Genomic DNA, 9,098 nt, shown 5'->3' with positions numbered 1-9,098 from the left:
ACTGTTGTGGCTTCTCCCGTTGCAGAGCACAGGCTCCGGACGCGCAGGCTCAACGGCCATGGCTCACGGGCCCAGCCGCTCCGTGGCATGTGGGATCTTCCCAGACCGGGGCACGAACCCGTGTCCCCTGCATTGGCAGGCGGACTCTCAACCACTGAGCCACCAGGGAAGCCCGGTACTTAATATTTTAATTATCCTTTTTTATGTATGTCCTGTCTTGGATTGTCATCTTTCAGTGTTGTAAAACCAGCACAGTCTTTTTAAAAACCTACTGAAGTTTCTTGATAATAAACTCTGTCAATTATATGTATTGAAAAAAATTCTTTAATTCTATGAATCCTTTAACAGTATATGAAAGCAGACACCGTCCTAAACTTTTACTTCAGTAGAGAACTTGCTGAGGAGCCTGCAGATTATTTATGCTCCCAGTCTGTCCTGCAGAGGAGCCTCTACACCCTGTCATTAGGGATCCCTAGTGGGCAGTAAGAATCTTGAACTCTGGAAAGGGGACTGAGTACCCTGATTTTTAGATTGATTTAGCAGAAGAAAATGTCACAGAGCAGCACTTACTTCCGGTGGAGACGTGTGAAGCCTTCAAGCCCTGGGGGCTTTGCCGAGTTCTAAGGAGGGTGGGCCTGGAGATGTCCAGCTTCTGTCTCCTGCCTAAGTGGAACCCCATCCTCCCTTCCTGCACGCTTCTCAAACCAGAGACTTTTGTTTCCTTTTGAGATTGAACCAAAGGATCCTTGCCACGAATGTGCTTTCCATTTTTAAAGTATATTTGATTTTTGTTCAGCATAATTACCTTTTGCTACTGAGATTAAAGCTGCTCCTTTGGGGGCACTTCAATATTCATTTGAACCTACCCTATTTCATGTGAAATGTTTTATATGGATAAGTGGCTTATTAGCTGCCTATGTTTAATAACTGCTTCCTTCACACTGCAGAGTGAAAGCATTTTTTGTTTTCCTAAATACATTAAAACTTTTTGGAAACTATGTCAAACTTATGGGAAAGTTGCAAGTATGGTTTAAGGAATTTTTCCCGACGATCAGAGAGCAGTTTGCCAGCCTGATACCTCAGATACTTCAGTATGTGTTTCCTGCAAACAAGACCACGCCTGACACGACTAGGGCAAGCCATTCAAAGTGGGAGGCTCCTGCCATGCAGGCTGCAGACCCCAGTCAGCCATCAGAGCTGCCCTGATAATGCCCTTGGCAATGGTGGACCCAGCTCAGAGCACACACCGTGTTTAGTCGTCTGTCCCTCCAGTCTGGACCAGTTCCTCAGCCTTCCCTGGACTGGCAGGACCTTGACACTTGTGGAGGTAACAGGCCACTTAGTCTGTAAACGCCCCTCATTTTGGATTTGTCTAGTATTTCCTCATGATTAGATTCAGGTTCTGCATCTCTGGGGGAATATCACAGAAGCGGTGCTTTTTCTTCCGGTGGCATGACCAGTTGCACATGATTTTGATTTGTCCAGTTTCTGCTGATAACTTTTATCTCTTGATGGTGAAATGGTGTCTGACAGGTTTGTCAACTGTAAAGTTACAGTTTTTTTGAAATAATAAGTGTTTTACAGAGAGGTAATTAAAAGGTATAAATATTCTATTTTTCACCAAATTTTCTATTTATGTATTTAATTTAATTTAATTTTTTTTAAAGATTTTTTTGATGTGGACCATTTTTAAAGTCTTTACTGAATTTGTTACAATATTGCTTCTGTTTTATGTTTTTTGGTTTTTTTGGCCATGAGGCATGTGGGATCTTAGCTCCCTGACCAGGGATCAAACCTGCACCCCCCTGCATTGGAGGGTGAAGTCTTAACCACTGGACCACCAGGGAAGTCCCTATTTATTTATTTTAATGTGGACTTAAAGGCTCCTTATTTTATTCATTGAATTTAAATCAATTTCTGTTATTTTGGTGCGCAAACGGACCCCAGTTTGGTCAGTAGGACCCCTGCAAGTTGGTTTTGGTGTCTTTGTGATGTCTCTGTTACTCCCTGAGTAACATCTGTTTGTGCGTTTATACACACAGAGATTTATGCATTGCATATATGTACATACACAGGCTTTCTGGCACTGTTGAGTTTTATATGTCAGTCTATCTCTGTATACTGAAATCCCTGAATTCACAGTGATACCTCCAATTCCATCCTGATCCCACAGGATTCACTCTAGTTTTCTGCATTTAAGTTTTTTGTTTTGTTTTGTTTTGTTGTTTTGCGGTACGTGGGCCTCTCACTGTTGTGGCCTCTCCTGTTGCGGAGCACAGGCTCCGGACGCGCAGGCTCATGGGACCAGCCGCTCCGCAGCATGTGGGATCCTCCCAGACCGGGGCACGAACCCGTGTTCCCTGCATCGGCAGGCAGACTCTCAACCACTGCGCCACCAAGGAAGCCCTGCATTTAAGTATTTGAGTCTTGGTTTTTGACAGCGAGCAGTGCGGCTGCTGTTACCCTGTGTGTTTGCCTGTTCGCTCACCCTCCTCTGTATTCTGGTCCTCTTGTCGCTGCCGCCGACCCCTCCTGGACTCAGGCCCCGCCCTCCGGGCTGCATCCCCAGATGCCGGGCCAACAGCCTCTGCGGGGGTGAAGGTGTGGGACACCTTCCTTATGCTCATCGGGCTTCAGACCCGATGCTCTGCACCAGGCGGCCCTTCCAGGGGTGCCCTCCTTGCCCCACTCAGGGTCCGACTTCCCACTCGGGGTCATCGTCCTGGGTGGTGCCCTCAACACTTTTTTCGGGATTCGCCCACCCACCCCCTCGGTGGTGACTACCCCCCCCGCCCCCGCCGTGGTGGAGGTCTGTGTGCTGAGCTCCCCCTCTCCCACCCAGTGCTCCCCCATGGATGCCTCCCCTGTGCCCACGTAATGGGCCCATGTAATGGCTTTAGGACGGAGTTGTTCAGAAGGGGAGGGAGGGACAGACGGGGGAAGGAGACGGCCAGGAGGAGGAGGAAGGAGGAGGGAGGCACGAGGCCCACCTGGAAGAGGAGGCCAGGAGGCCAGGAGCAGCCCTGAGGTGGAAACGGGGAAAAGACAGGTGAGGCAGTTGAGTGTGGGCCCCTGCTCCTGTTTCCGGTGGCCATCCCCCCTTCACGGCCACGGCGCATGGGTGGGTGGTGGCCAGGGCTCCTGGCGTGGGGGGTGCCTGAGAGGTCCCACCCTGCCCTCTGTGCATGTGGCATTTCCTCAGTCGCCGCCCACTTCGGACCTAAATTCCGCCATGAAGCCTCATCCCCCCCAGACCCTGCTGCCGACCCTCCTCCACTGCATTTGGGTATCAGTCCCAGAGTCGTGAAGCCCAGGGGAGAGTTAATATGACTGTTGTGTTTTGAGTCTGGATGCCTGGGACCAACATGGGTCTGATGCTGGGGCCTCTGGAGAACACTGGTGGATTTCTCTCAAAAACCAGGGAGAGATAGGAATCAGTGATGTACTCTTGTTGTTTTGCTAAACTTATTGATTGTTGTAGCGGTCAAGTGCAAAGCTGTATTTGTATGGTAGCTCACTTTATAGCATAGATGAATTTCTTAGAAATTTACCTGGAATGTTCATGACTAGAGTCAATTTTCTACTGATTTCCATATGCATAATTGAACCCTATTTAAAAATAAAAAGATTTCCTCTAAGAAAGCTCCTCATTCCTAGTGCAGACACCGCAGCGCAGCACACAGAGGCTTCCCTGATGTTCGAGCCCGATGCAGACAGGCAGGCAGCTATGGGCAGATGGCCTGGGCCTGGATACTCAGCCACGGTTTTGCCTTGAGCCCACCATAAATGTTATATTTAGAAGTCCAAACTTTTAGTTGTTCTTTTTGAAAAATGACTTCTTTTGATTATATGAAAGGAAATGCAGAACGTGCGGTCAGACTCAAACAGACCTCTTTTGAATTTTGGTTTTGCCACTTAACCGTGTGACATCCAACAAGTTATTTAACTTCTCTAAGCCTCAATTTTATTCCCTGTGAAATGGGAATAGTAATACCTGTTACCCCATAAAATTGTCAGGATTAAATGAGAAAATGTTTATAGAGTGTGTTTGGCTCTTGGTAAATACTCAGCAAATGTATTCTTCTTGAACAGCTTAAATCGGGAATTTATGTATTAGTCTTAGTAATTTCAGGTTCTTTTTATATAGGCTCATATTTTGCTTAGGAGATTCCTAAGGGACTGTTTTAAAATTATTTACTCTAGAGAATTAGCATTAGGTGAAGCACTCGTAAAAAAAATTGTCTTTATCCTACTTAAGGAAGAACTTATTTTTTTAAAGGAATAGACGGGTGTGAAGTTTAAACCTTTAAAAACTCATCTGGCTTTTCTTCTGTTACATAGCTGGAAACAGTACAACATGGTTCTCCCAGGCTTTTCCTGCAAATCCTCTTTGAGATGTAGCAATGTGTAGAAAATAATTTTTTGGAAAAGCACCATCAATAAAAACAGAAGATTTTGGCCAATATTTTGTGACTGTTGCAATGGGAATGCAGAGCCTGGGGACATGATTGGGTTTGGTCTTCAGTAAGTTGGGCAGATTTAGAAGGTATATAGGGTTATAGAAATAGACAAACTTTCAGAAAACTTGACCATGCAATTATTTGGGGATAAAGGGATCTTATATTTGATTTCAAGTCATTCTCGTCTTGGCAGAGCCCACGCCCGGCGGTCCTAGAGGGATGAACACGCTCACTAGCTGGATGGCTGGCCTGCCCGTCAGGTGCCCACGCCGACCCGGGCGGCCCCCTCGACGCCGTGTCCTTTTCACTTCCTGTGAGCTCTCTGCCAGCAGGGCGGTGGCTTCTGCTTCTGGGATATTCCTCCAGCCTTGCTATCTTTTCATCTTCCTTAACGGGCACTCCTTACTCTTCTCCCCGCCCCTCCCTCCCTTGCATTTCAACGTAAAGCCCCAAGTTGTAATGCCCAGGGGAAATCCACCCGCATCCATGCTGTCATCCGTCACCTGGACGCCCCCACCGATGTCCTCAGACCTGCACTCGAGATGACCTGACCCACCTCATCCTGTCCACACGTCCACCCTGCTTTGCTTGAAACCTTTCAGATGCCTCCTGTTGCCTGGTGGACAGGATCCGGGCAGACCCTGCCAAGGCCTCACACACACAGACTCTGCCCTTTCCCCTCCTCGGCCTGGTCTCAGCTGTGTGCCCACTCACCCCTCATGCTCTGGCAGCACTGGCCTTGTTTCCTGGGGTGCTGCCCCAGTGCCCCACGCCCGCTCTGCTCCCTGCCTGTCCCTCTAGGGCCGCCTTTGGCCTGATCATTGTGTCCAGGTGTTGCTAATGCCCGCTGACCCTTGGGTTTGGGCTTTTGAGCCGTGTGTCAGGAAGGCTTCCCCTCCTGACCCCTGGACTAGGCTGGGCGGTCTGTTCTGTGCTCTCAAGGCCCTATGTTCTGTAAAAGCACTCGGTTCATAATTGTATTTTGGATTATTTCTCCATTAGGTTTTAATGCTTGAGAGTGAGGCCTCATGCCTGTTTTTGTCCACGGTTGTGTCCATAGAGCCCAGCACGTAGTGGGTCCTGCATACGTGTTTACAGAAGTGACTAGAGAAAGTGGTTGATGAGGCCGAGAGCTGGGGAGGCCGGTGGGGAAGGACCGTGGGTGCTGTGCTACGCCATGTGGACATCGGGACTTGGGCTGTCCCTGGAGAGGGCTGGAGTATGTGTGGGCAGACGAGGGGGTGGAGGGAGCCGGGTGCCCATGAGACAGGCCTGCTGGGCTCTCACAGGCCGAGCAGACTCCACAGATCCCAGAGGGCGGAGCCGTGGGACTGGTGGGTGGCCGACTTCAGGGGCTGGAGGAGCCACCGCCAGAGCCAGTGTGGATGCTGCTCACTGACCTTAGAAACGCGGGGTTTGCACTCAAGGGACGAGGCTGGGCTTTCGTGTGGAGACTGAGGGTCTGCGGAACATTCCAGGGGTTTGGTGAGAGGGGTGGAAGGGATCGTCAGGTGTGTAGGTAGTGGTGAACCTGTGAGTGCAGGGAGACCTCTCTGGGGCGTACGTTGAGCAGAAGGCTGAGGATACCCGCCCCGCCGTGGGGAGAGGAGGAGAAGCCAGTGAGGGTCTCAGACGGAGCCCCCAGGGCCGGGACCCCGCACAGAACTCTGGACGCACACTTTCTACCCAGCATGGATCGGTCTCTGTGATGGAGACGTTGCATATGTTGCTTTATGCAATTAAGCATAAAGCTATAGAAAGCCAGGTTTTAGAGGTTTATGACACTGCTATTTTAATTTTGCTGTGTGTTGAAAAGTATTTTACCAAGATGAGCCTATGGTTTGCCGTTTTCTTTGTACTTTAATTATCTATAATTGTCTTCACAGGGCTTGGTATCTTTGGAGAAATTATTTTTTGCTGATAGTTGTCATAATTAATTTTTTATAATAGGAAGTCTGAATTCGATAATTCAGGATGTAGTTTGACAAGGAAGCTATATTTTATTGATGATTTTTAAAGCACAGAAAGGATCCTTGGGAATTGAAACCAGCTATTTAAATTAGTGCACATTTATGGCTTATCAGAGTGATGGAGCCATGAAATAAGACATTTATGCCAAAACTAAACCTTGGGGAAATCTCTCCTTTCATATTTAGAATGATTAGTTGATTTATTAGCTACCTCCCAGCCCGAAGCTTTATGACTATATTTAAACCTATTTTGGAGAGTTAACATCATAAGCTTTCTGTACAGAAAATGCTAGGATAGTGCAAGGTTTTTGTAGACAACATGTGCTGTTATAAATTAGTTTCCCAAGCATCAGCTTAATGGGACAGGAAAATATTAGCTATGGATGTGTTTTTAAAGTTCTTTTATAATTTCTGTATTTTATACAGTGAACCTCTGTTCAAATCAGAGATACAGTAAACGCTATGTGATACCTCTTGTCCTAAGCTATTTTATTATTTGTGGATTCCTACTTATTTTTCAGCCTAATGAAATATGATTATTTGATCCATTTGTTGAGCATTTAGAAACGTTTTGGTAGTGAGTTTGAACAGTTTACTAAATATCAATTTTTCCTGATTACAGTTCAGTGTTAGTTTCCTGTAACCATGACTTAGCAGTTCCAACAGCAGAAGTTTGTTGTCTTCTGGTTCCTTGGGTTAGAAGCCTGACATGGGTCCCACTGGGCTAAAGTCAGTGGGCAGGGCTGCGTCCCTTCCAGAGGCTCGAGGGGAGGAACTGTTTCCCGCCTTTTCCAGCTTCTACGGGTCACCTGCACTCCTTGGCTCGTGGCCCCTTCCTCTGTCTTCAAAGCCAGCAAAGGAGCATCTCTCGGGTTTTTCTGTCATAGTCACATCTTCCTCTGACCACAGCCGGGAAAACTTCTGCACTTTCAGGGACCCCTGTGATTATATTGGACCCACATGGATAAGCCAAGATGATCTCCCCATCTCAAGAAGCTTAATCACAGCAGCAAAATCACTTTTGCCATATAACATAGCATGTTCACAGTTTCTGGGGACTAGGGTAGGGACATCTTTGGGGGCTGTTATTCTGCCTCCACAAGTTCTAAGTTGCAGAATCACTTTGAGCCTCCTTGCAGGAAATGGGAATTATCGTGTACCTGTTGCTAAGGGAATGGCACCATTATTGAGCATTATTATTTATTTTAGCGTTTTTTAGTCATGAGGTCTACAGTTATGGCACTTTCCTGTTGCATGTACACAGCATTAACATTCTAGTCAGGACCAAGGGGCTCTCATAACGAAAGAGTCCTAAAGAGCTCAGCGGCAGAGAGGCTGATGGGGACTAATGAAATCTTTGCTGCTGCTTTGAATATGCTTTTCAGGAATTTAATTTCACAAAACCATTCTAGATGTTTTTACATTAAAAATTTTCTTTAAACAGTGCTAATTTATCATTCAACTAATGAAAGTACTCTGTTTTGCCCCAGATGGTCTGCTAATGAACTGAAATTCAGTGTTCCTTCATGGATTTTAAACTTACATTCCCTGAGAATGATTCGTGTTTTGAAAGGTTAGCAAGCTGTGAGGTTAAGATATGATTTGGGGAATAATTTATTTTAAACACTTTCAGTGTCAAGAGAACAAACAATCTCTTTTTTGGGGGGGCACTGCATTGGGTGTTTGTTGCTGTGTGAGGGCTTTCTCTAGTTGTGGCGAGCAGGGGCTACTCTCTGTTGTGGTGCGTGGGCTTCTCATTGCGGTGGCTTCTCTAGTTGCGGAGCACAGGCTCTGGGCACATGGGCTTCAGTAGTTGTGGCACGTGGGCTCAGTAGTTGCGGCGCTCAGGCTCTAGGGCACACAGTCCTCAGTGGTTGTGGCGCACCGGCTTAGCTGCTCCGCAGCACGTGGAATCTTCCCTGACCAGGGCTCGAACCCGTATCCCCTGCATTAGCAGGCGGATTCTTAACCAGTGCACCACCAGGGAAGTCCCTCAACAATCTTGAATAATATTTTAAGTATGTCCATTAACTGAAGTCCAGCAGGGGATGTCTTGAGTAGAGGAAACTCTAAATTCTGATGGACAGAATTAATTAAATTAATGAAAGCAGCAGTAACAACTGGAGGTCTATTATATTCACCAGATTACAGGGGATGTCTCTAAGATACAGAGAAGCAAACATCAAGGGAAATATGTAGTTAATCTTTTTATGAAGAGGATATTGCCAACTCATACAGATGGATGTTAATTTGATGACTGATAGCATGGTATTCATAGGGGAGTATTTTAATATCAACCTGTAGTCATTTGGGTCTTCTTCACGGTGTCTCGGTAATACAGGTTATTCTCGTACACCTGCCTTCCCCATCTCCACTACATATCAAGGGAGAAACCACTTAACATGGGCAAATCTGCACACAAGTGTCTCTTTACTGTAAACTTCACCATCACCTGAATATCCCCGTAAGAACTTGGAGCTTTCTTAATTCTTCTTTCTCCTCTAGTGACAGACCTGGGCCCACTCAGGAATCCTGATCCGCATTCAACCCCCTGTGGAAGTGACCCTTCACCTCTTTGGCCTTGTCTCCTTGTTCTCGTCCCTGTGTCCACAGTCACCTATCTGGTCTGATCTCTCAGTTGAGGTGATGACTGTCTCTTCCCCTCCTC

The 9,098-nt window shown here is 46.9% G+C and overlaps 1 protein-coding gene across 1 annotated transcript in view; it reads left to right on the top strand.

The window, feature by feature from the left end:
• L3MBTL4 (L3MBTL histone methyl-lysine binding protein 4) overlaps positions 1-9,098 on the top strand; it is a 431,526-nt gene that overhangs the window by 79,648 nt on the left and 342,780 nt on the right. The window contains exons 3-5 of the mRNA XM_007449164.1: positions 2,570-2,601; positions 2,694-2,809; positions 5,750-5,945. Of these exons, the coding sequence (XP_007449226.1) occupies positions 2,570-2,601; positions 2,694-2,809; positions 5,750-5,945 (344 nt within the window). The remainder of the gene's footprint in view (positions 1-2,569; positions 2,602-2,693; positions 2,810-5,749; positions 5,946-9,098) is intronic.

This window comes from Lipotes vexillifer, unplaced genomic scaffold, assembly GCF_000442215.2.
Source record: "Lipotes vexillifer unplaced genomic scaffold, Lipotes_vexillifer_v1.1 scaffold605, whole genome shotgun sequence".
Lineage (NCBI taxonomy): Eukaryota > Metazoa > Chordata > Mammalia > Artiodactyla > Lipotidae > Lipotes > Lipotes vexillifer.
Note: the sequence above shows the minus strand (reverse complement) of the source record. Positions and strands in the feature narration are given on the sequence as shown.